This window comes from Littorina saxatilis, linkage group LG12 (assembly GCF_037325665.1).
Source record: "Littorina saxatilis isolate snail1 linkage group LG12, US_GU_Lsax_2.0, whole genome shotgun sequence".
NCBI classification, from domain to species: Eukaryota; Metazoa; Mollusca; class Gastropoda; order Littorinimorpha; family Littorinidae; genus Littorina; species Littorina saxatilis.
Window position 1 is genome coordinate 61,253,149 of NC_090256.1, and position 27,842 is coordinate 61,280,990.

Sequence of the window (27,842 nt, forward strand, 5' to 3'; positions counted from 1 at the left end):
CCTGTCCTGCTAAGAGAGCTAGCAACCAAAGTAAAGTCTGTGGGTGCAAGGTTTCGATGGAAGCAGCCTGACCAGATGATTGTTACGTGTCTGTTAGATGAGCCTACTCGTGAATGGGAGGAAGCTGTCCATGTAAAGGTCAAATTTTTTTTTGGACCTCTTGCCCCAGCATGAGCGACTGGCAGCAGAAAAAGAGAAACCAACGCCACAAAATGCAGCCAGCAGCACATGGGGGTACAGGGACAACCATGAGTCTGAGTGATGATACGTTTGATCGAGACACCTACAACACTCTCAAAAAATTCCAAGCCATCTGCTGAAACACCCATATCAGCCATGATTGAAGATGATATTCCCAACCTGAGACCCTGGCAGTTCAAAATACTATGCATACCGGCAGCTTTGGATAAGTTTTACAGATGTTATCCTGGTCTGAAAGTCTCTGTGGACAAAGAAAGAAGAACTGCGAAAGTCTCAGCCCCTGAAGATAAAATGAAGAAAGCCTTTTCTGATGTACTTGTCTTTGCCATGAGCCTCAGAGAGACGAAGATGTCTCTGAAACCAGGATTGCTGAAGATGTTTGAACGAGAAGACACCAAGGAGTGGATCCAGGAAACTGTGATCAGCGAACACGGTTTTGTGTGCCACTGGGAAGTGTCTGAGAAGCAGATCATTATCAGTGGCCAGTCGTCTGACCTTGCTCGCATACAGGAGATGTTTGAAGAAGCTTTCGAGGAGAAAACCATCAAGCTAGAAACGGAGGAGGCTTGTACCCTGAAATCACCGGCCTGGAGGTCATTCCTGGAGCAGCTGGAAGACAGTGACAGTCACCCACAGCCTGTGCTGCTGCCAGGAGGCGACAGTGTCATTATAGTTGACACACCCAGCCATATTTCCAGCACTGAGCTCAAGTTGAAGGAGTTCCTGAAAGAGAACAAGTTGGAAGGGAAGACCCTGGAGATAAGCCCTAACAAGGCCAAGCTCCTCATGGAGTTCTGCGATCATGAGGTCAAAGAGCTCATCAAGAAAGCAAAAGATGTTGGTGTCAATATCAGCTTTAACAAGAACGGGCTGCAGGCTCATGGCCTGAAGGACTGCCTCCCGGGTGTTGAGGGTGAAGTGAGAGAGATGGTGGCTCGCATCAAGGAAGACAAGATGACCTTCAAGAAGCCAGGAATGGCCAGGTATCTCAAGGGCAGCAAAGGCAATGACTTTCTGGGTCAGACAGGGTCTGTCACCAAGTGCTACATCACCACAGATGGAGGTGGAGCAGGAGCATCCCAGTCAGGTGGCCGTGTCCTTGCGAAGGCTCAGCTTAGTCCCACCCTTGACCTTCAGATCATCCAAGGTGACATCACCCAGTGTGCAGTGGACGCCATCGTCAATGCTGCCAACGGGCGTCTTAAACATGATGGTGGGGTGGCTGCAGCTATTGTGAAAGCAGGTGGGAGTGTTGTGCCTTTCTTTTTGATAGTCTTATTGTAGTGTCCAAAACTGAAATCAGCAGTCTTATTTTCTTGCCAGGGTCATGTGCTTTTATTTATATTTAAATTTCATCTTGAATTATTTTTTCTAACTAATAAGAAACTTTGCTGATATTTAGTCTTCATTAATTGGTGTAACAGCTTTAGGCAGAGTTGATGAAATATAAAGGAATGCAGGAAAACCCATTGCTGTTTGCATTCCTGCTACAATCATGTTATATGATTCAGCTTCTGTCCTTTTCGAAATAGATTCATAACTGTGAAGCAGGGCTGTGTGCCCGATCTCTTCTTGTGTGCGGTTTCTTGCCAAACTTCCATGACAGTGAAAACACTTTTCCAGGCGGAAGGTGCATCCAAGAGGAATCAGATGAGCTGGTCGCAGAGAATGGTGAGCTGAACGATGGAGAGGTCATGGTGACAGGGGCAGGTACTCTGCCATGCTCACACATCATCCATGCTGTTGGCCCCATATGGTCTGGAGGCACTAAAGGTAGGTTGCAGGGATACTTCTGTTTTTAACAAATGCTGTTCAGAGACAGAGATAGAGTGTATGTCTGCCGTGTGCTGACAAAACCGAGTACGTCCATTTTTTTCAAAAATGATATTTTTTTTTCATCAAAAAGTAAAAATCAATGCGCATCTTTTGTGTTCATTTCTACTTTTTGGAGTGCTAAAGATAAGCAGATATAAACAGTAAGTCCTCAACCAAAACCAACTTTTTAAGTGCACAGGGCCTAGCATTGTAAGCCGTTCGGCGTACTTTACGCCGAAATAACATCTCCAGTACGCGGAACTCGATTTGGTGTACGCCGAAATGCAAAAACCTGTTATTCCCAAACGGTAAACCCAAACAGTCCCAGCTTTCGTTTTGTGCGCCATTCGGTTCTATTTTCAATCGGTTTGACAGTTTGCTTTAGCACGCACTTCCTCTGGCATCGCGTGAGCATGCTTTGTGCCGGTGTTTTGTGGCTCTAGACTTGAAATAATGTCTCGAAGCGACATTGTTGAACGTGGTCAGCCATTCAGTGACAAATAATCCAGGTATTCCTGGAAGTGGGATTGGCTGGATTTCGTTCGGAAGGCGGAAGGCAAGTCAGAAGAAGTAATGTGCCGATACAGACTATGGCTCCGAAAGGTTGCTATTTCTGGCAAAGCATAATGTCAGTTGTGCCGGAAAGAAATAGGTGTGTATAGTTTTCAACAACTTTAAGACAAGGAGTGACATTGCTGACATTGAGTGACATTGTGTTTGTTTGAAGAAGGTAAGCACTTTTAGGCCAAATAACACAAGATTGTCAGTTTTCTTGTTTTCTGTCTGTGTTTTGCTTGTTGGTGAAGGCATAATTTAGTTGCTCAATCTTCTTTGGGGGGGGGGGGGGGGGGGGGGGGGTCATTTTAAGTAAAAAATCTTCAAAAAATTTTCAAATCCTCCCGAACCCCCACCAGGGGCTTTGCCCCTGGACCCCACTGGGGGCCTCCTGCAGCCCCCAGACCCCGCCTGTGTAAGCTGAACTCACTTTTTCCTATGCTAGGCCCTGACAGTGCACATGAATGTTTTGGCAAAATCAAGCAAGTCCAAGGGGTTCTCAATTTTCGTATAATGGTAGTTGCAAAATTCTTGTCAGAGGACTCACACAAAAAAGACGTCATTTAAAGTTTAGAACACACAAATAACAAATATTTTGGTAAAACCAAGTAAGTCCGTTTGCTTAGATGTGCCCATTTTTTGTTAGAGCTGATATTGGGCGAAAAAATGATAAAACCAAGTAAGTCCACAAAATGCCCAACAAAACCAAAACCATCCATCAGATTATTATGAAAATCGGGTTTTAAACGTAAATTGATGCTATTTATCTTATTATCTCGGTGGGTTGATCTGCAGATGATCATAACTTTTGAGACATTATATCAAACAGTAATTCTTAAATTCACTCGTTTGTGTTCATTTGTTTGTATGTTTTTCTATCCTCTGTCTCCACTCTCTTTCTCTCCTCTGCATCAATATTAATCTGTTGTGATTAATTTTCTCGGAAGTAGCTTCAGTGGACTTACTCGGTTTTGTCAACACACATACACACAGCAGATGTGTGTCCGTCTCTCTCTCTTTTTGTCTGTCTCAAACAATATGCAGAAATACATATTTGAAAATGTGTCACATGTAATCATGCAGCTGTTTATATGAACGTGCATTAAAACTCTCCAAGGATTGCATTGTGTTGTAGGCCGTATAAATCCTGTTGCTTTTATGAAAGGAATATCATTACCTGAGGTATAAATGTATGGCCAGTTTGTAATGCTGAGGTTTGATTTTACATGTAGAAAAAGTAAATAAGATGTGCCTCTGCATTGTAAAATGTATACTTTGTGTTGTGCTGCATTGTGCCATGTTAAATTAAATGCTGAATTGCCGTGTGTCCGATTTTGTTGTGGTGTGTTATTTTGTGTAGTTGTGACAGAGGGATTCTCCTACATACCAGTTAATAACTTTAAATTCACTCGTTTCTGTTCATTTGTTTGTATGTTTTTCTCTCCTCTGTCTCCACTCTCTTTCTCTCCTCTGCATCTGCATGTTACCAATCAATATATCTGTTGTGATTTTTATTCCAATATTTTTAAGGTGAAGAAGAGGCGCTCATTCGGACAGTGAAGTCAATACTGAAGGAAGCAGAGAAAATGAAGCTGGCCTCAGTTGCCATCCCAGCCATCAGCTGTGGAATTTTCCGCTATCCGGTCGACCGAGCCACGAGCACAATTATGAAAACCATCGCACAGTTCCTCCAGAGGGGAAGAGATCTCTCATTGCAGACCGTTGTGCTCATAGACTTGGGTGCTGATCCCCTGCGAGGTTTCATCAGCGCTGGAAAATTGCTGTTTGGCAAACGTTTGGAAGAGAAAGATACGCCAACTTCAGCACCCCCAAGAGGCAAGCATTCTGGGGGCAGCTCTCACAAGCCTACGGAACGAACAGAAAGAGGTTTGTCATGCTTTGGTTGTTGTGTTTTTGTAGTTTTGTATTTCAGATTTTGCCATCAGAGCAGATGGATAATCTGATTAAATTAATATTCAATTTTCAGGGATATATTTGAATGTTTTGTGCTGCTAAAAAGTATGATAGGGTATGATTGTCGAAGACTGAAGAAGCGGCTTCAGATCTCAGTTTAAGAAATATACATTTCAATGTGGTTGTGTTGTATTTGCAAGTGTGAAGGCTTGGTAAACAAGATCTTCTCTTTCTGCCATGTGTAGATGGTTCGATACTGGATTGTTTAGCTGATCATGTTTTTCTTTGATGTGTTGAGGACTCTTTCTGGACATTCACTCGTAGACACTCAGGGCCGGACCAGTACGTTTTTAGGGGGGGGGGGCTAAAATGTTGAAGCGGGGGTCCGGGGGCCGCAGAAGAAATTTTAATATTTATACATGAAAAATTATCCTATTCTTGCACAAAAAATCATTATTAAGCTCTCTCTCTCTCTCTCTCTCTCTCTCTCTCTCTCTCTCTCTCTCTCTCTCTCTCTCTCTCTCTCTCTCTCTCTCTCTCTCTCTCTCTCTCTCTCTCTCTCTCTCTCTCTTTTTTTTTTTTTTTTTTTTTTGGCTGGGGGGGGGGGCTAAAGCCCCCAAAGCCCCCCTCTCTCGTCCGGCCCTGGGTCACACAAAACCATACACGTCTTTCTTTCAAGTCTCTCCATACCGTCCACAACAGAATAGACAACAAAAGCAAAATACTGGCATGGCAAACTTTATTCCTGTGCTTCACTATAGCATCTTCTCTCCTCCACTTCGCCTGCCAACCGATGCCGGTAGCTACAGCCACAATGCAAAGTTGACTACATCTCCTCAGTTAGTGGAGCACTCTACAAAAACACGCCCATACTCTTCTGTATCTCTCACTGGTTCAGTCTCTCTCACACTCTAACATCTTCATCTACACACATAATTCAATTTTAGCTAGGGTAACAGACACCCAATCAAAATGCTAGTAAGATGATACAACGTTTCATTGGTCAGTACAGACACTAGGGGGGGGGGGGGGGGCACGCCTAGCACGTACCAGCACTTTCATTTAAAGAAATTAAGACACAAAACACAAACTGACCGGCAACAAAGAGTAACTGGACAATGACAATAGCTTCATTCTATTATTGGTGACAGGTCACTCTGTCACACAAGATTCTCACCGATCGCGCACGGACCATGGACATGATGAGACATCACAAGGGCCCATCAAGATCATCCCTGGGGAAATTGCAAAATCAAAAGTGAGTTCATTGCACGGTGAATGCACTTGCTAAATTGGATTTTTGTTTGTAGGAAAGGCTTCTATTATCTAAAATAAGGTGATAAACTAAGCTACTCACACAAAGTTAAGGATCACTTGCACACAAATGCATAACTTTACAAATAAGTAAGCCAATGCGTTGGTATTTGGCAAACGTTTAATTCAATGCTTTAGTGATAACGATACAACATTTCCTTCAATTTCGAGCAATCGTTTGGTCTGTACATTTTATCAAAGTGTGTACGTATCGACATTTGATTTCACAAAGTCGTTGAAATCACAAGACATGGCATTCAAATGCTCCCAAAAGTTCAGTAGTGCGTGTAACCGTCCTGGCTGTTCTGGCACTCGACGCAGCGAGTCCTCATAGAGTTGACCAGGGTGGTGAAGATCCTCTGTGGAAGCGCCTGCCACTCAGCCCGCAGCATCTGGTAGAAGTGCTGGACATCCCTGGGAGGGGGATGGTTGCTCCTCACTTTGCGATCCAACTCATCCCTAAGGTTCTCAATCGGGTCGAGATCGGGACTGCATGCTGGCCACTCTATTCTGTTGACTCCAGACTGCTGCAGGAAGTCGTTGACCACCCTTGCCCTGTGGGGTCGAGCGTTGTCATCCTGGTAGACAGCCTGCGGTCCCATCTGCTGCAGTGTAGGCACAGCCAGCGGTCGAAGGATCTCATCCCGGTATCGGAGGCCAGTACATGAAACAAGGGTGTTCTGTGGTCAAGGCTGAAGGCCCCCCAGACCATTACAGAACCTCCACCAAAGGCCACCTTTTATTGGACAGTGGCGTCAATGTAGCGTTCCCCTTGGCGCCTCCAGACCCTCAGTCGGTCGTCGTTGTGGTTCAGGGTGAAGCGTGATTCATCACTGAACAGGACCTGGGACCATTGCTGACGTGTCCACATCACGTGACGTCTGCAGAAGGCGCGGCGTGCTGCCCAATGGGCTGGAGTTAAGCGTGGCCGTAAAGCTGGGCGACGAGAACGGAGGTCAAACCCATGAAGGCGATTCCGTATGGTCTGCTGGCTGATGTTGGTGTTAGTAGCCACCCTCAGCTGCCTTCAATTAATGCTGGTAGAGGCTGTTCTTGTTTGCAAGGCTAGTCGTTCAATAAGACGATCTTCACGTGGAGTTGTCTTCTTTGGTCGCCCAGGTCTGCGTCTTTCCTGGACCCTCCCAGTGGCTGTGAAACGTTGAATCAGTCTGACAATGACCGAGATGGACACGTGAAGTCGCCTGGCCACTTCTCGCTTGGGGACACCATCTTGGAACCATGCAACAGCTCGTCCCCTCTCAAACTCGTTCAATTTTCGTCGTGGAGGCATTGTCAGATAATGCCTAATACTGGTGGTATGTCTTCTCAAAAAGCCAAGCAAGTGACAGCATCTCACACATAAACAGCAGTGCTTGCACGTGCATAATGGTTTTCCATGTGGCTTGTGCAATGTGTTCGGGCTGAACGGTCCAAAACAAGGTCCTTTTTCGCAAGTTTCCGCTTTTTCTTTTGCTACCAAGCTCAGTAGTAGAGAATCCCGTGCAATTTTCCCACTAACACAACATCGCCCACTTACAGCTGAATAAGAATTCATAACAATTTGGTTTGACTGAGAAATAAATAACAGTAGCGAACTGATTTTATTGAGCACCTGTTTTCTCATAGTGATCCTTAACTTTTTGTGAGTAGTGTAGTTACAGACTATCTTAAGACACTGCTAGCAGCTTTCTTTTTAAGTTTGCATTTTCATTTTATGCACAGTTATAATATAAGCGCTCTGTTTTAAAATCCTAAGCTTATTTTCTCAGATTTGATAGATCTTCTAATAACACTTTTTTTTACCACCTTCACCCAAGCATTTGTGTGTGAAACGTGTCAGTTTTAAACCCAATTTTTCGTTGCTGTAACTGCATTGCTTCCATGAAAACCCTGATTTTACTTCCCACCCTCCCCTCCCCCCACCTCCCCATTCCACACAAACACCCTCAACAGAAACACAGTAATGTGTCTGATGGGATCATACTCTATGCTAGGTTGGAAACATCGTTCTCCCTTGATATTCATACACGGTAATTTGTGCAGACTGATGTGATCGTGTGTACAACTCATCCAAGTCTAGACCTGCAAAAGGGCGTGCTGTCCAAAAGCATTGCGAGAGAGGGAGGGGATGCTATTCAGCAAGAACTGAAAAAATACCATGAAAATGTTGGCGCAGCAGAGTTGGGCCGTGTTGTGCGAACGTCAGGGGGCAACCTTCGGTGCAAACTTGTATTCCATCTGAGCTTGCCATCTTGGCGTGATGACCATGGCAAGGCAAGTTTGTGTGTAGTTTGATGAGAGAATGTGAATTTTGGTTGTGTGTTACATGTGTGTGTGTGAAAGGATCAATGGGTGTGTGTGTGTGGGAGGGATGGGTATGACGGTGTGTGTGGTTGCATGTGTTTGTGTGGGTCAGTCCATGACAAGGCAAGTTTGTGAGTTTTGATGAGAGAATGTGGTTTTGGGTTGTGTGTCATACATATGTTTGTGTGTGGAAGGATCAATACATGTGTGTGTGTAAGGGATGTGGGTGTGGAGTGGTGTGGAAGGAATGGGTATGATTTTCACAATGACCACGAGACCTATTCAACACACAGTCACGGGCATATATCCAAACATGCACAAGGTCATACACATGTGCATGCTCACAACCCAAAACAGACAGACACACACACACGCACACACACGTGCACACACACACACACACACACACACACACACACACACACACACACACACACACACACACTCACACACACATATGAATACAGCTATGTTTTACCGCATATATGCAAGCATTATCTTACGGCTAATTGTATATTCAGGCGATGAAATCAGCTGTGAAGGGATGCCTGGATGAGGCAAGCAAGAAGAAGCAAAAGAGCATCGCGTTTCCATCTCTTGGCACGGGAAGGCTTGGCTACCCCAGCGACAAGGTGGCATCCATCATGCAGTCTGCCATCAGTCAGTGGTTCAGTGACAATCACCGCACCACTTTGAAGGAAGCTCAAATCATCGTTTTCCCCAAGGACACCGAAACTCTGCAGGTAAGTACACTGGAACCCCCCCCCCCCCCCCTCCCTTAAAAACCTTCCAACATGTGAACAAATCTTTAAAAGGAGGGAGTCTTAAAATGGAGGTCAATTTACAGAAGGTATGAACTGAACATCTGATAAATTAAGGTCTGAAAAAGGGGGAAGTCTTATATTTGGTGGTCTTAAAAGGGGGTTCCACTGTTGTGGTCATAATAGGATTCTTAGTTTACTTGAAGTGTTTTTATTTGCTACTTGCTTTTGCAATTATATTTATAATTATAATTATAATATAAGAGCTCTGTTTTAAAATCCTAAGCTTATTTTCTCAGATTTGATAGATCTTCTAATAACACTTTTTTTTACCACCTTCACCCAAGCATTTGTGTGCGAAACGTGTCAGTTTTATAAACCCAAGTTTTCGTTGCTGTAACTGCATTGCTTCCATGAAAACCCTGATTTTACTTCCCACCCTCCCCTCCCCCCACTATTCACACCACATGAGAAAAATCTGACATTTACATTAAAACAAATGTTCTATTTCTGTTTACTTTGTTGCTGAAATTGTTGGTATGCCCTTGCCAGTCATTAAGATTTCCTATCCTAAGTTTGCTTGAAACACTAAAGGTAATGTTTTGTGGAACCTGCAGGCTTTCAAGAATAATGACAGACACGGAGGAGGTCACTCAGAAGGCAGAGGTCATGGTCATAGGGGTGGCAGGGGACGCGATGCTGATCATTCAGGTACACTTTAAATGTTTTACAGATGTCCAGATGCATTTTAAGTGCGCGCGCGTATATGTGCCATTTTGAATTCTCACCTGAATGATTGTTTCAGATTTTTTTCACTGGACTGATTTAAAGTTGCAGAGTTGGCAAACAGAGGGAGGTCTAAAAATGTACAGTGCTGTGTTAAAGTAACTTTTTTTCTGTTTAAAAAAAGAAGTTTTAATTCCTTTTTTTAAATAATGATTTTTATATTAATTAACAACAACAAAAATTTGGGAGTAGATCCAAAAGTGACTGACTTAAAGCAGTAATTGGGTGGCTGCTGGCAACAGTACCATATTGTCAAAATGTTAGATACTTATCTTTGTTGGCTATTCACGGTTTCGTCTTACCTGTTATATTTTACTTATATGCATACAGGATGGATGAAGATTTAAATTGTGCTTTCACTGAGAATTTAAGGAAACACATTGCACCACCAAGTAGAGTAAAAGATAAACAGTTTATCTCACCTTACAGGAGGACCAAGCAATTGCAAGGTGAAGGTCGGAAAGATCACAGTCATGGTCAAAGAAGGCGACATACTTGCTGAGTCTTGTGATGCCATCGTCAACAGCAGTAATGACAGTCTGGACTTGACCAAAGGTATGGTTGTTTTTCTGTAGTACAGTGGAACCTCCACTTTAAGACCCCCCAATTTAAGACTTTTAAGACCCTGTTTTCTCAGGTTTTCAGTTCATAACCTCTGTAAATTTAATTACCCCCATTTTAAGACTCCCTCCTTTTTAAGACCTGATTTTCTCAGATTTTTGGAGGTCTTAAAAGGGGGGTTCCACTGTAGACGATGTTAAAGAGTGAATTCTCTTGCTTTTATTGAGTCAAACTTTCCAACATGACATTATAGCAAAGGGTGGGTCTGAAACACGTGGACAAGGAGCAAGTGTGGAAAGTTTGCCTCAATAAAAGCAAGAGTATTCACTCTTTCACAACCTATACATACCGATAGAGTTATTTCCGTAGTTTGTCTATTCTTCCTGAAAATTTGAGATCTGATATGGTAAGGGCTTAAATATCTGTTAAGTACTGGCAGATGACACTGGCTTACCCTAAACCTATCCTTTTTGAGAAAACCTAAACCTTGAAAGAGTTTGGCGGCTTTGTTGAAATGACCACAACGTTTGGGGTGATTTGAAAAAAAAAATGGCATTTTGCTGACTGCCATTATCAAACAACATCCCTACTCTTTTTGTTCACATTATATGAAGTTCTCAGTTATCTTCTCTATCCATATTGTGTAATTGCCTAAGACATATGATTGATAATAATGTTTTCTTTTTAAATTGCAGGTGTGGTGTCCAAAGCAATCATGAAAGCATGTGGACAGGAGATCGTTTTGGAATGCTCCAAGCAAAGTAGGCTCAGTTGTCTTGTAAAATTACCCAAAAGAGTGAAGGGATAAAGGAGGTTAGGTAGGTGGGGATAGGGAGGTGTAGAGAGAAAATAATTTTAATAACACATTAGGCATTTTAAATATACTTCGATTGTTATTCTAAGCAGTTCTAGATGTGTGATCAGTTGTGTACAGTACAGTAATTCATCTGTAACATTCATTTAAAGGCACAGTAAGCCTCCCGTAAACCATCACAGATACTGTCAGGCTTTTTACACACAGTACAAACACCCTTTCGTTTAAACACTCACCGCTTGAGAACATCCTATGTGCCCTACGTAAAGAGCGAGCAGTTTTCAAAGAATTTATTTTCGTGGACCGTCCGATCGGCAAATCAGGCGCCTCCTTTTGGCGCTAGAACTAACTTTTAAAATCGAAATGATAAATTAACAGCATGTGAGAGAAACATTCTTAAATCATAAAAGAATTGTTTTGTTTTTTCATCAAGACAAAATCAGTACAATTCGAAGTTTTGAAAGTTTTAAAAACAGGGAGCCCGGAAGCAGTTCACGAAAGGTCGTGTTTCAAAGCAGACGATTTTTCTGCATAGCGCTCGCTTTCTTTGAAGCCAGCCGCCGCCGATAAGTTCATGTGACTCGCAGCCGTTTGTTGCGTTTTAGAATCGGAGGTACACAATAACGTGCTATTGCAGATACAGCCAGTCGCATTGAAATCACAAACTGACGACTAAATTGTAAAAGGAAGGAAGGTGGATCACACGGGTTCACGATGGCTCAGGGGTTAGATAAAGCACATAATCTGGTGTGTGGTTTACGCGAACTAAATAGCTATTCAAACGAACTGTTTCATTTAATGTTATTTAATGCTGTTGCAAGTGTGTTCCATAAGGTTAAAACTGCTTTTTTCATTAGAAGATTTAAATAGTTTTGTAAACCATTTGAGACATACTGGGGCTTTAACATTTATGTTAAAGGAGGTCCTTATAATATATATCTAAAGCAGCACAAACAAACACACAACAAAACAAGCATTCAGACTGTATAAAGAGGGAAGGTGTTTGGGACAGTTAACCAGCACAGATGTACTTGCAACACATCTTGTCGAATAGTGAGCAGAAGAGGTGTACCTGGTCTAAACCGCAGGAAGAATTTAGGATCTCAGGTGACGGCCATAATGATCCAAGCGAAGCTGGAGGTATCCCACATACTGTAATCGACTTGAGAAATGTTCACACCGATAATACATGATAAAGAAGGATTCGTTGTGCCCGATTATGGGCTACAGTTGGAGATGGAAGTTCACCAAAAATTGGGACCATACTAACAAAAATACGGTGGGTAAAATTGGCGCCCCCATTTTTTCAGCAAACGCCACCCAAGGCCGCTTTGGACGGGTAGAAATTCTGTACTTTCCAAGTCTATTTGTGTGTGGTTGTTCAAGACTATGGATAAAGCTCGCGTGAGAAGATTACGTCACGGTCAAAAGTCTTTGACGTCAATTATTGCATCATGACGTCATGCCTCCCTGTAGTCTTTCTCTCTTGCGCGGTGTGTGTGTTTGTGTTCATTTTGTGCACATGTGTTAGTGTTACTGTTTGTGTGTGTGTGTGTGTGTGTGTGTGCGCACGCGTGCATAAGTCTGTACTCGTGTGTGTGCGCACGCGTGTATGAGTCTGTACTCGTGTGGGGTGTGTGTGTGTGTGTATTTGTGTATGTGTGTGTGTGTGCGCGCACGCGTGCATGAGTCTGTACTCGTGTGTGTGTGTGAGTGTGTGTGTGGTGTGTGTGCATAAGTGCATGTGTGTGCATAAGTGTATGTGTGTTTGTTTGTAAAGGTGTGTATGTCCATCTGTCCATATGTGCGTATGGGTGTGTGTTTTGAGTTGAGTTGAGTTGAGTTTTGTGTGTATGAAGTTTTTGTGAGAGAGTGAGTGAGTGCGTGTGAGTGAGTGTGTGTATGTGTGCGTGTGTGACTTGGGGTGTGTGTATGTGTGTATGTGTGTGTGTGTGTGTGTGTGTGTGTGTGTGTGTGTAAGAAAGACTGAGAGAGAGGGAGAAAGAGTGTGTGTGTGTGTGAATGTGTGTGTGCATGAGTTTGTGTGTATGTTTGTGTGTGTATGAGTGTGTATATGTGTTTGTTTGTAAAGGTGTGTGTGTCCGTCTGTCTATGTGCGTATTTGTTTGTTTGCTTAACGCCCAGCCGACCACGAAGGGCCATAATTATCAGGGCGGTGCTGCTTTGAGATATAAAGTGCGCCACACACAAGGCAGAAGTCGCAGCACAGGCTTCATGTCTCAACCAGTCCTAGCATTCACTAACCCCATAACGCCAGGCGGAGCAGCCACTAGATTGCCAATTTTAAAGTCTTAAGTATGATCCGGCCTGGGTTCTAACCCACGACCTCCCGATCACGGGGCGGACGCCTTACCACTAGCCCAACCGTGTATGTGCCAGGCATGGGAATTGTCCGCCGAACGGCGGATTTCCGCCGAATTTTTTTTTTGTTCCGCCGAAAAAGCAAAAGTGTCCGCCGAAAAAATAAAGGGGGGATGCACACAAATAAAGCACCGGTTACTTTTGCCTTTGCGCAAAAGCCCGCGAAAACTTTCCGTACTTTGTTCACGCACTGCTACCGCCTGCCTCAGTTACTTGAACTTTTATGTTTAAAAGTAAACCAGATTGCACAGATTGTGTTACAAGTTACATTTTCCTGTTTGTCTCAACAGATCAATTTTTTAACAAATTTAAACCATATAATACATGTATATATCTTTTTCCTTCAAAAAAGCAAAAATTGGTATTAAAAACTCTGATTCTAAAAACAGAATTAAATTACTCTTAAAATTTTGAATTTAATGGCAAACTTGGAGCTCACTGATGACACCAGATTGCACCATCTGGGTTCTTTGGAGAATTTTTTCCGGAGGGGCATGCCCCCGGACCCCCCTAGTAAGGCTAGGCGCTTCGCGCCGTCGACTTGATGCTTTGCGTCTTCAGTTATATATTTTCAGCCTTTTTTTACAATTTTCAATTCCCATGCCTGATGTGCGTATGAGTGTGTGTTTTGTGTGTATGAGATTTGTGTGAGTGTGTGTGTGTGTGTGTGTGTGTGTGTGTGTGTGTGTGTGTGTGTGTGTCTGCGGGTGTGTGCGTGCGTACATGCGTGCCTATGTACATGTGTGGGTGTGTGTGTGTGTGTGTGTGTCTGTTTGTATAAGAGAGAAAGAGAGAGAGAGAGTGGGTGGGTGGGTGTGTGTTTGTACGTGTGCGTAAGTGTATGTGTGTTTGTTTATATGTGCGTATGGGGGTGTGTTCTGTGTGTGTGAGAGAGTGAGTGAGTGCGTGTGAGTGAGTGTGTATGTGTGTACGTGTGTAACTTGGGGTATATGTGTGTGTGTGTGTGTGTGTGTGTGTGTGTGCGTGTGTGCGTGTGTTCGTGTGTGTTTGAGAGAGAGAGAGAGAGAGAGAGAGAGAGAGAGAGAGGTTTGTCTTTCGCTGGGGTATGCAGTGCCTTGGCGTTGCACATCTACTTAATTTACTGTTATTTTGTGTATGTTTACTGGGGATGGGCAAAATAGAGCCAGTGTTTGACTCAAGGGGAATAGGTTTTGGATCTCAGTTTATCCCCCCTCCCCCCCTGAGGGTTGGTTGTTAAAAAAAGCCCTTTTGTGTGCTTAACTCTGTTACCCTTCAAAATAAAAATGTGTCTTATCTTATCTTATCTTACCTTACCTTACCTTACCTTACCTTACCTTACCTTACCTTACCGTACCATCTCATCTCATCTCATCTCATCTCATCTTAATTCTTATCTTATCTTATATTTCTGCTATTCTGTCTGTCTGTCTGTTAAAAGTCTCCCAGTCAGTCTGATTCCTGCTTATAAAGAACTACATGTACTAGTTTAAACATTGTTTCATACACTCACTGAGTGTTAATTTCCTTGTCACCAGAGGACGAGATGGGAGAGCATGGGGTGGTGGTCACCAGAGTGGACGGTCTGGCCTCATGTAGACATGTTATCCACGTCAGTGCTGACCGCTTCAAGGGAGACTGGACTGAAGGAATCCTGGCAGTTTTACGCCTGGCTGAGGAAGAGGGAATCAGATCAGTCGCCATGCCTGCACTTGGCACAGGTTGGACATTTGGTGGAATTGAAACAAATTACTTGATCAGAAAATTCCCACGCTTCTTCTTTTCTTCAGTTTATTGAGGGAATTCCTATACAGGGCAGGTGCATGTAAAGTCCCAAGAGTGACAGATAAAGTGGATATAGTGTACCTATGAAAATAAAAACAGGGGTTGGTTGGTTGGCACAGAAAGCAGTCTGGCTGTTGATTTTTGATATCTGCCTTATTCCATATGAAAAAGCCTGGTGAGATCTGAGATGTAGAATGTGAATAATTAACACGGAAAAGACTGTGCCTTTCATTACTAGTTATCGTTAAAAATGACTGTGATATTGACATTTACCAGTCACAATGTTCAAGGTCCTTGTCTACATTTTTATACCGAAATCGCCATTTGACCATTAAAATGCAGTCTATTATCTACAAATATCAACAATACACCCCCTTTCGATCAGGAAAGACGAAGCCAGTGTAGCCGTTTGAAAATTCATTGTAGTATTCCAGCGTAGTACTCATAGTAGGATATCCTTATTTGGAAAATGCCAAGCGCAAAACTCCTCTCAAATCCTGTACATTTCGTGCGTTTAAAAAAAAGCGTGGACAACGCTCCAGTGTCAAACTGTTGCTGCACTTGTTTGGGCGTGGCTATAAGCATTAGTGACATGAATTTGATTGGTCAGTATTTTTAGGCAAAGCACATGTTCTCAGCAAACAGAAAACAAAATATTGGAAGCGTGAGTCACGCTACCCAAAAATAAAATCTTTTTTTACATATATTTTTTTTTCTATAACTTTTTTCCCCATGGTTCATTCATCATCTGACATAACTTTTTAGCAAAATCTAACCATAAGATTATTGAAAAAAAGCAAAAATGTAGACGACCACCTTTAAGAAAAGAGGAATCATAACAGATCGAGGAATAAGCTGAGATCTGACATGATTCCTCCTTTTCAAACATTGGGACTGATAATGTATGTTATTGTGCCAATATTTTATTTTTGGTAAAAATGATGTGGTGTTCAGCTTTTGGTTGCAGAAGTGTTTTGCCTGTACTGTAACAAATGGCCTATATACAGGGAACGATTGGACAGTTTAGTTTACAAATAATGTGAAAATCATAGCTTTGTAAATAAACTCTGAAGAAAGACCTTGTAGTTATCGTCAAAAGCAAGTTCATTTAAGATCCCCTGTGTTTCAATTTGTGAGTGAGTACTAGTGCCTCTGTCAGACTGGCAATAAAGAATATTTTGGGCTTTGGCCTTTTGAAAACTTGATCTTGAAGTTGAACCAGCACAGAGTTGCGTAATTTTCATTGGTGGTACACTTCAGTGCAACGACATGGTTTCTTTTATCAGAAGGTGTGGGCGGGGATGTAGCTCAGTCGGTAGCGCGCTGGATTTGTATCCAGTTGGCCGCTGTCAGCGTGAGTTCGTCCCCACGTTCGGCGAGAGTTTTATTTCTCAGAGTCAACTTTGTGTGCAGACTCTCCTCGGTGTCCGAACACCCCCGTGTGTACACGCAAGCACAAGACCAAGTGCGCACGAAAAAGATCCTGTAATCCATGTCAGAGTTCGGTGGGTTATAGAAACACGAAAATACCCAGCATGCTTCCTCCGAAAGCGGCGTATGGCTGCCTAAATGGCGGGGTAAAAACGGTCATATACGTAAAAGCCGTGGGAGTTTCAGCCCATGAACGAACAAACAAACAATCAGAAGGTGTAAGCCCCGTCTTTAGAGGTAGCTTAAAGGTAGCTGTGGATCCAGCTTTCCTTTAAAACCCCACTTTTTTGAGACCCTGGATCGTGCGCACCGCTGGGTTGTGACGTGTGACAATAATCTATAAATAATTATTGTTACAATGTAATTTCCATATGGATCCATTAATAAAATTGAGTTGAGTTGAGTTGAGTTGGCCCTGCTTCTTCACATCTGTTCACATCGTCTGTAAGTTTGTCTCCATTTTGAGACTCCCTCTCATTTGACGAGGTAACACTGCGACTAAACAAACCTCTTCTTCGCCCTCAAAAGCAAAACGAAGATGGAAAAAAATACCACAATGTTAAGAATTATGACAAATAAAAGTTCTGTTTCGTCATATAAACCTCTTGAGAGAATTCTAAAATAAAGTTAGTCTTGGTGACTTAGTCAAATCAGTATTGGAAAATTACAGACAAGGTCACCGCCAAGCTGTGTATGCGCCAGTATCGGTAATTAAGACCTGGTTGTGCATGTATTTGATTTTTGACAGGCTTAGAAGGGAGGCCACTGCATCACTCTGTGATTATGAATCATTTCTACCGACAGGTGGTAAGGGTGCCAACCCAGAGAAGCTGGCCCAGGCTATGCAGGAAGCAGTGAAGGAGTTTTCTCGCGAGTCAAAATCTGTGGTGTTCCAGAAACAAATGATGCGACCCTACATCTCTGCCTTCGACCCCGATGCTTCTAGCAGCTCTTCTCGGGGAGCTGACAGATCAGGTACCTATAAAGCTTCATGTTTTTCCCCATGCAAATGTATAATTATGTAGACCTGGGAACCCAGACGATTTTGCCGTATTTTGTATGCATGATTGTCTGGAATACGATCAGTCTGGTCAGCGGGAAAAAATATGATGAGCAAAAATTAATGTGTAGACTACTTTTCTTCACAAGCGTATCCCGAAGCTGATTCAGTATTTTGACACATGATTACAGTTTTTGTCATTACACATTGAAAGAAGCATTTGTTTTAAATGAATTGAAAACTTAATCACCTAATTCGATGGTGTGATAATATTTTCTTACATGTGAGATTTACAACACTGACCAAGTAAATCATTGTTGTATCCAATTACACAGATTCGGGTGATGGTGCATCAGCGGATAGGGGTGAGAAGAGACAGACGCATGCAGCTGACGTGTTCATCTACTTCCTTCAGCCATCTACCATCAAGGACGCCCGTGAAAAGATCCACCGGCACATGACAAGCATCTTCACCTCCAAGACAGAGACAAATCCTGTCATTGCAAGCTTTAACGCAAAACAGGTATTACATTTTTTTGTTTGGGTTCCTTCCTGGCAAGGATTCGAACCCATGACCCGAGTATCACAAGTTCAGTGCTTTCCCAGCTGAGCTACCTGGGCTGAGGGGCACGAACTAAAAGTGGGTGCCACTCAAATGGGAGAGAGCAAACCGCGGGGTCTGATTCGTTGAAATCAAAACAAATCTCAATTTCAACCAATCCAACACTGCAACTGGCTCCCACCTGGTTAGTAACTTTCTTATGCACCTCGTCCCAGGCCTCCATTAGAGACAGACGTGACAACTGCCAGGGCTATATCCTTATAATCCATAATATTGCTTTTAAAGATTGTGGGTTTTATTCCCCAAAATTCACCTGGTGTAAAGCTTTCTAAAGGTTTGATGTAAACACCAGGCATGACAATATTTGAGCATTTTTCACTTTTATGGTGTCGGAAGTTGCTGCTGAGACACAAGCATATTTTACACAATTGCACGCTTGTTGCATTGGATAGGTAACGAACCAGAAAAAGATGTCTGCCCATGTGCACATCTGGAATAGTGTGGGCATTTGTGTGTGTGTGCATGCGTGTGTGCGCATGCCTGTACCTGTAAGTGTCTGTGTCTGTGTGTTTAAACCTTTCTGGTGTCTCATTCCGGTCTGATATGTTTCATCCGCAGTGTAAAGTTGTAAATTAATGTAATCAAACTCGCATGAGGGAATCGATCTCAAAGTCAAACAACACAGCAACACTTGCCAATTAAAATGAACCGTTAATTTTGTGTTGCAGAAAGACGAAATGTTCAAGCTGCAGAAGAAGCACAACGTGGAGATATCTCTGGATGACAAAAATGGAGCTGTCACTTTCACAGGAATTGACATTTGTGTTACTTCAGCTGTCAGTGACTTGAAAGACATCATCCTGTCGGCCACAACACAGCGCCATCTGGCGGCGGCAGGGCCGCCTGTGCGCTGGCAGTACCAGACAGGCAAGGACAAGTTTACCGACTATGACCCTGAGACCAATCTGACTATCGAAGCAGCCTTCAAGAAGAAACAGTCTTCTGTTCATTTTTCAGATAAAAGAAGTCGTCGTTACACGATCGTGTTCAGAGACAAGAAAGAGTACAGTGTTGATGATCGCAGTGCACAGCCTGTGACTGTGAAGCGAAGGGACATCATGGAAGGTGAGGTTTCTGTAACTTTTTGTGGTAAAGTTTTCTCTTTGCAAAATTGTTGCACTAGATCAGGGTGAAAATGTTTGTGATGTTCAATATGCCTTTTCACCCAAATTCTCATGGTGTTGGCAATGTTGAGAAATTGAGGATCGAGCTTGTTCTGTTTCTGTCATGTGAAACGCAATGGGACTAGGTTTGACCATTAAGAAAAGGTGATAGTATGACGGCAACCATGCTGAGTCTCACGCTAGCATGATGTTTGACTTCCAAAAAGATAATTGTGGTCACTCATCAAAATCCCGAGTTTTGAAGAAAAAAATGTCAGGCGAGGAATAATTAAGTCCTGAAACGTAGTCCATGTGTGTCCAGTGTTAATTACAACCATTTTGTTGTGCTGACTTTATTTCTACACAAAAACCATGTCCTTTTTGCAAACTTTTTGCCCTGTTGTAACAGATGAGCATGGCTACGTTTAGTAATTTAGTGCATAATATTATGCGCTTTATATTCTTGGTGGTACATGTACATGTTCTGCATTTTGATAATGGTTAAAAGTTAAGGAGTGAAAATCTTAACAACAAAATGGCTGATAACACACACAATCTCATATTCCAGCGTACTGAAGTAACAGGCATGCTCGCGTAGTTCGCGGTTGGTTTTTGAAACCAATGTTACGTCGGAAAACCATTATTTTTGACCGATCTAAATGCACACTTCAAATAATTGGTGGGGCACACAGCTAAGTGCATATGCAACACTAGCGCAAAACACATCAAAGATGTATGTGTGTGGTTTCATGCTCGCATTTCATTGGTAGCCACACGGATAAAACAAAACAAACACTAAGTAAGTCACAGTTCTGGCACCATTTTTGACGCCATTTTCTATGTATTCTTTTATGAAAAACACTAACCAACCAGACGATCTCCTTGATTTTATTATCGTTATCTCTTTGATCAATTTTCTGTCAGCTGATATACTTATTATAGTTGAGAAGCAAGTGTAACATTCCGAAATCTATCTCTAAAGTCATGACCCTCTAGTGGTACACAGCTTTGAAGAACGACCCATATTATGTCTTTTTTTCTTCTTTTTACGTTTAGTCAAGTTTTGACTAAATGTTTTAACATAGAGGGGGAATCGAAACGAGGGTCGTGGTGTGTGTGTGTGTGTGTCTGTGCGGGTGTATGTGTAGAGCGATTCAGACTAAACTACTGGACCGATCTTTTATGAAATTTGACATGAGAGTTCCTGGGTATGATATCCCCGGACGTTTTTTTCATTTTTTCAATAAATACCTTTGATGACGTCATATCCGGCTTTTTGTAAAAGTTGAGGCGGCACTGTCACACCCTCATTTTTCAATCAAATTGATTGACATTTTGGCAAAGCAATCTTCGACGAAGGCCGGACTTTGGTATTGCATTTCAGCTTGGTGGCTTAAAAACTAATGAATGAGTTTGGTCATTAAAAATCGGAAACTTGTAATTAAAATTATTTTTTTATTAAACGATCCAAAAACAATTTCATCTTATTCTTCGTCATTTTTCCAAAAACAATTTCATCTAATTCTTCGTCATTTGCTGATTCCAAAAACATATACATATGTTATATTTGGATGTCAAACAAGCTCTGAAAATTAAAAATATAAAAATTATGATTAAAATTAATTTTCCAAAATCGATTTAAAAACAATTTCATCTTATTCCTTGTCGGTCCCTGATTCCAAAAACATATAGATATGATATGTTTGGATTAAAAACAAACTCAGTAAGCTAAAAAGAATAGACATACAGAAAAGCGTGTTATCCTGCTCAGCGCGACCACTACCGCACTATTCTGCATGGCTTGTCGATTTCACTGCCTTTGCCACGAGCGGTGGACTGACGAAACTACGAGTATGTGGTCTTGGTGAAAAAAGCAGTGCGTTCAGTTTCATTCTGTGAGTTCGACAGCTTGACTAAATGTTGTTATTTCGCCTTACGCGACTTGTTTATTTTTTATCTTTGACTGTATTATTATTTGACTGTATTATTATAAAGCAGGTAGTACGTTCATAATGTCCTCATTGTTTGCTTGTGTTGTCCTTGTAAAAAATAAAAAATTAAAAATGAATGTGGGTGAGATGAACCAAGTTGAAAAACAAAAGAAATCTGTTCTCACCAAGACAAGGACAGCACACACACAAAAACAAAGTCAAATGTTCACCTATGTAGGCTTCTTTTGGACCACAAATGAATGAACAAATACAAAGAAAAACAAAGTGATTGCATGGTCATTAAAAGTAAATAAAAACATCTTTACAAACATAACCTGCAATTTTGATTTTATCATGTGTCAAAGTTTTCTTCCATGGGAGATTTGTTGATGATCTGATGACGCCTTTAGACGGAGTTTGACATCAACTAATCAAGTGTGGAAGAAAACTTCTATGAGAGACAGGTATGAATAATTGTGTGTTTTTTCATGCAACCTGTAGAGAAGAAACATGATATTCCATTGCCTGACCACTGGGAGCCAATGAAGGGGCATAAGGTCAAACAGGTCCAGCTCAAGTCAGACAGCTCGGAGTACAAGAGAGTCGCTGGACTTTTTGGGCGCCAAGGCCAGGCAAACATAAAAAAGGTAAACTTATATAGTATGTGCTAGTTTATGTTTATTGTTGAAATATACTCCTCGTCGAACGCTGAAGAAGAAGAAGAAGAAATATACTCCTGTCAATTTAAAATGTAAGTGCATATATGCGTCTGTACAAACGGGTGCAATACACTTGGTAGAACGACACACGGGTGAAATGACGCTTGGTTGACAAAAGTTTTGTGATGCGACAGTTGGATGAAGTGGTACTTTATTGAACAACACTTCGCCAAAAAACTTGATGTGCACCTGTGCAACAGTTTGTAAAAGTGACAGTTGGTCGAAGAAAAACTGTTCCCACTGGACTTTGTTCAACCTTGGCTGTGCGCATTTGTGTTTCGTGTGTGTGTGTGTGTGTGTGTGTGTGTGTGTGTGTGCCTGTTCGAGTATGTATATGTGGGTTTGATGTTTTGGACACACACCTACTCTCTCTCTCTCTCTAACTTTCTCTCTTAGAGTTGCATGCAGTGATGAAAAACAAATTACATGTCTGAAAGTGAAAAATTGACTTTATGTGAAAATAAGGGATAAATATAAAGGCACCAAAAGAGACAGAATTAAGAAATCTCCACCCTGAAAATGATACATTTTTGCACCATAATTTTCAGTCAGTAAAAAAATTCTCTGGCTTGTAATAACCCTGCTTTTTGCCACTGAATCTCTTGGTATTTGGAGCACTACCAGCCAGGCTTTAAGTGGATTGGCAGGTGCACTGTGCAAGGTTGCTAATAAGTTTTACACAGCATATTCTTCTGCAGGCAAATGCACACCATATATAAATTTAGGAGCCATACGTATGCATCTATATTTTTCAGTGCCCATAATTTTTGCAGATTGAGCGCATCCAGAACCCATCACTTTTCCAGCAGTATAAGATCAAGAAGCGTGATTTAGAGCAGAACAATCCCAAAGGGACAGAGAACGAGAAGAGGCTGTTTCATGGCACATCGTCTGACAGCATCCAGGGAATCGTCACCAATGGTTTCAACAGAAGCTACTGTGGAAAAAATGGTATAAACGGATTTACCTTGAAAGTAGACACATATTTGGATAGTACAGCTAGACAGAAAACGCCAGAGAAAGACAAAACGCGCGAGAAATATGATGACGTCAATAATGATCATAACAGTTCATTACATATCACGTGCCGTCATTCCATTCTTTCCATACCATCCCGAAGAAGGCAGTTACATGCCGAAATATTGATTTAAACTTACCTAACCTGGTTACTGGTGTGTTTTCTTTTTATTTTAACATATTTGGATGTGCAAGTTTCCTTGCAATGGAGTCATATTATATCTGACATGTCTAACAAGTGACTGTAGAGCTCCCAGCTGTTTCAAAGCAAATGGCTGAATAGCTGGAGGATATTACCGTTAGCTATGGCTGATGTTCAGTTGGTCAATGTTTTTATTCTGATAAATGATGTAGAACGAGTTGCCGATGTCATCTCTGTTAAGGGATGCTTTTATTTTGTCAGGACTGGTTGATGACGGATCCCATTTTGTCTTGCCAGGACAGTCTTTGATATTGTCCATCAGTGATACTTAATTCTCTTTATCATAACTGGAAACAGTCTGGTACATGTAATTGTAATGTTTCATCATATCTTTATGACCAGACTTCAGCTTCAGACAGACAGATGTTCTTGCATCCACTCCATGCATGCAGCAACAACCCAATGAAATTGACTTAAGAGTGATGACAGCTTCGACGGGATTTTATCATAACTGGAAACAGTCTGGTACATGTAATTGTAATGTTTCATCATATCTTTACCTTCTGTTGAACAGCATGACTGGTTTACTTTTGGTGTTTTGGCGATTTGAAGAATAAAAAAAAATGTTGTTTCAGGCACTGCACTTGGAAATGGAGTCTACTTTGCGGCTGACTCTGCAACATCAATGGGTTATGCAGCCCAAGGCGGTCAGATGTTCCAAGCCCGTGTTCTGGTCGGGGAATACACTCCTGGAAATTCTGGTATGAGGACGGCTCCAATCAAACCCAGCTCCAATCGCCCATATGACTCTGTCAGCAATGGACCACCTCCAAATGCAACTGTTTTTGTCATCTTCCATGACTGCCAGGCATACCCTGAATACCTGATCAGTTTTTAAGTGTGTCTACAGGCAGTAAAGCCAGCTTTGAAATACGTACATGTCTCCTCACTAAAAGTTGGTAGAGGAACACAAATTTGCTATTCTGAAGTTTATAATGTGCATGGTTAAAAATTTATCTTATGTGTCTGATACGCAATTTTGATGTTACTCCAGATAACAGTGTTGTAAATGATTGTAGTACCTATAATCTTTACAGTTGTCACACAGTTAACACATGTTTTGTCGTGCTGCTTTCAAGGTGCATGTTATATTTTCAGATTTGAGCTAGTTTGTACTTTTTCTATATCAGTCTTTTCCATTTTTGCTTTCTTTTAGTGGCTGTTGTGAACAAAGAAATATGCCTTAACTTGTCATACTACTTAAGTTATGGTAGAATGACCGTTCCAAAACTAGATAATGTACATGCAGTAGTAATTTCTAGGATTATCAATTTAGTGTTTCCTGTCATGTGGGTACTAAGATGCTCTTTGGAAGTGTGTGTTCCTTTATAACTGCAGGTGACAGACACCTTGAATAATGAAAGAATATAATTGGCTGAAAATGAGTTTATATTTGTGAAAGCCTATTATCTGCAGGGTCCTCATTTAACAGATGGATTTAATGAATACTAAATTGAAATGGCATTGGTGTCTATAAATGATAGCCAGCTGAGCTGCTGTGTGTTTGAAGTACATGTACTTTAGTGTGAATAATAATGAACTTACCATGCTTATATTATTTGCTTAACTGATTCCTCTTTTTTTACATTTAGTCAAGTTTTGACTAAATGTTTTAACATAGAGGGGGAATCGAGACAAGGGTCGTGGTGTGTGTGTGTGTGTGTGTGTGTGTGTGTGTGCGTGCGTGCGTGTAGAGCGATTCAGACCAAACTACTGGACCGATCTTTATGAAATTTGACATGAAAGTTCCTGGGTATGATATCCCCGAACGTTTTTTTCATTTTTTTGATAAATGTCTTTGATGACGTCATATCCGGCTTTTCGTGAAAGTTGAGGCGGCACTGTCACGCCCTCATTTTTCAACCAAATTGGTTGAAATTTTGGTCAAGTAATGTTCGACGAAGCCCGGACTTCGGTATTGCATTTCAGCGTGGTGGCTTAAAAATTAATTAATGACTTTGGTCATTAAAAATCTGAAAATTGTAAAAAAAATATTCTTTTTATAAAACGATCCAAATTTACGTTCATCTTATTCTCCATCATTTGCTGATTCCAAAAACATATAAATATGTTATATTTGGATTAACAACAAGCTCTGAAAATTAAATATATAAAAATTATTATCAAAATTAAATTTTCGAAATCAATTTAAAAACACTTTCATCTTATTCCTTGTCGGTTCCTGATTCCAAAAACATATAGATATGATATGTTTGGATTAAAAACACGCTCAGAAAGTTAAAACGAAGAGAGGTACAGAAAAGCGTGCTATCGTTCTCAGCGCAACTACTACCCCGCTCTTCTTGTCAATTTCACTGCCTTTGCCGTGAGCGGTGGACTGACGATGCTACGAGTATACGGTCTTGCTGCGTTGCATTGCGTTCAGTTTCATTCTGTGAGTTCGACAGCTTGACTAAATGTAGTAATTTCCCCGTACGCGACTTGTTCTGTAATTGTTACAGTGACTAAATTGCTTTGTCCAGAAAGTTTAATTGAGATATATGCTTATTTGCATTTTCTTGAAAACATTTATGATTTAAATTGTTTTTGCAAATTAAAAGTGTAAAACAGAAGGAGAAATATGCTGAATAAAAACAAAGCATAATGCCACTGCATAGTGAGTAACAAATTTGCAGAGAACTTGAAAACTGCTTGTTTAACAACCAATTGTGTTTGTTATATACTTGAGTGGGTTTTTTTCTTCTCAGTTTTATTTGTTCGTAATATTTGGCTTCTTTCAGAAGATATCCAAGGATATTTTGGTTGAAAACTGTATTCTGCATTTTCTTCTGCGCTTATGTTTAGTCCCTTGTGCAAATCTTGTCAGAGGTGGACTAGGAAACATGTCAGCAGGCTTGCAATGTTTTCTTGGTCACTGGTCTAGTTGGTGAAGTGAAAATTCTGCCTTTCAGTTCCTCTGAAGTACATGTAACGATTCATGCAACGTCTAAAAGGCTTTTACATTTGGTGTAGCTTTAGTACACTAGTATACCCATGTTCAATATGTTTTGTGATAAAGTATGCTTGCGGTTTCACCTTCCCATCACCGTGTGTGTGTGTGTTTTCTTGTCCTCTTTTCAGCTTAATCTACTTTTTATTCGCAGTATACATAGTTATACGAGCGTTCATGTGCCATTGCAGATTCCTGTATCTGTTGCTGAGGGTCAGCGTAGTGCTTTAATTGTTTGTTGATCGTTCTTAATTTCATGCATCATGTTTGACCTGTTGTTCATATGGGAGTAAGTGCCATAAATCATCTTAATTATTCTGGCTTTGGTGCTCCTCCATTACTTCGCCGCGAGGATATGTCATTACATATGCAGATGTTTGTGTAACATTCTTTTTTTGTTTTCAGAAGACTGATTCTTGTGGTTGTTCTTGACAAAGTATTACCTTATAGATTTCTGGTTATATACTTTTGGTGAGTGCAGTTCAAGATTGCATCATTCGTGGGCAGGCAAAGTTTTGTTGTGGTGATCGAATACTTGTGCAGTACAATGTATATAGATATACTAGATGATTACCCGCTTCGCCGGGTACCGACTTCGCCGGGAAGAAGTAGAGCCGAATTCCAGGCTGCGCCTGGGACCCGGCTTCACCGGGTGTACGCCAGCTTCGCCGGCGCACGAAGGAAAGGAGATAAACGCGCAAAACACTGGAGACCTTCTAAAAATAATAACGTGCAGTGACCTTCTAAAAATAGTAACGTAGTAACGGGAATATGGACTGACGCCACACGGAGGAAGGGAGATAATCGCGGCTGAAAACACTGGAGAAGATAAGGAAGAGTTACTGGTAGTGGATCCAGACCAAAAAAAACAAAATCGGTTTAGCGCGCACAGCACTGCGCGCTGAGAGCACGTGTTGAAATATCTCATCGACCAGGTTGTGTCCAGGGTGTACCTGAATATGATCACCAAATTTGAAACAGATCCACCGAGAACTTTGGCCGTGCATCGCGAACAGACAGACAGACAGACACTAGTCGTATATAGATATAGGTACTATAGTTTTGAAAAATGGCAATTCTTGTGACAAAATAAGCTTCTTCTAGAACTGGAAATGAAGCTGGCAATGAGTAAGCATATGACATCATACTTGACTCAATTAATGAAAAGAAACGGTCATCTGGTTTGCAACCCTCTGCGGGTTAGGGGGAAGAATTTACCCGATGCTCCCCAGCATGTCGTAAGAGGCGACTAACGGATTCTGTTTCTCCTTTTACCCTTGTTTAGTGGTTTTTTGTATAGAATATAGTCAATGTTTGTAAAGATTTTAGTCAAGCAGTATGTAAGAAATGTTAAGTCCTTTGTACTGGAAACTTGCATTCTCCCAGTAAGGTCATATATTGTACTACGTTGCAAGCCCCTGGAGCAATTTTTTGATTAGTGCTTTTGTGAACAAGAAACAATTAACAGGGAAGTGGCTCTATCCCTTCTCCCCCCCCTTTTCCCCGTCGCGATATAACCTTCGTGGTTGAAAACGACGTTAAACACCAAATAAAGAATCTGGTTTGCAGATGGTGGAAATTTGTGATTTTGTTTTAAGGCCTGTTTTTACAAGAGGCGGTCCTACCATGAATGCGGTGACTGTGATTGTGTTGTCTTTCAATAAACATTTGTTGCCTTCTTTAGATGTCTTGGTTT

General features: G+C 41.5%; 1 protein-coding gene across 1 annotated transcript; it reads left to right on the forward strand.

The window, feature by feature from the left end:
- Positions 1–261: 261 nt before the first annotated feature.
- LOC138982453 (protein mono-ADP-ribosyltransferase PARP14-like) lies at positions 262–27,825 on the forward strand. The gene is made up of 16 exons (XM_070355746.1): positions 262–1,444; positions 1,825–1,974; positions 4,102–4,458; positions 5,637–5,743; positions 7,843–8,073; positions 8,625–8,840; positions 9,476–9,575; positions 10,080–10,205; positions 10,907–10,972; positions 14,925–15,107; positions 17,407–17,577; positions 17,938–18,125; positions 18,893–19,289; positions 21,760–21,905; positions 22,751–22,928; positions 23,772–27,825. The coding sequence occupies exons 1-16, from the start codon at positions 262–264 to the stop codon at positions 24,032–24,034; spliced, it is 4,062 nt and encodes a 1,353-aa protein (XP_070211847.1). The 3' UTR covers positions 24,035–27,825.
- Positions 27,826–27,842: the final 17 nt, after the last annotated feature.

Coding starts and splice junctions, on each gene's coding strand:
- LOC138982453 (XM_070355746.1), top strand. CDS start 262: ATGATACGTTTGATCGAGACACCTACAACACTCTCAAAAAATTCCAAG. Junction 5,744..7,842: donor GGGAAATTGCAAAATCAAAA/GTGAGTTCATTG, acceptor TAATTTGTGCAG/ACTGATGTGATCGTGTGTAC. Junction 19,290..21,759: donor GCGAAGGGACATCATGGAAG/GTGAGGTTTCTG, acceptor TGCAACCTGTAG/AGAAGAAACATGATATTCCA.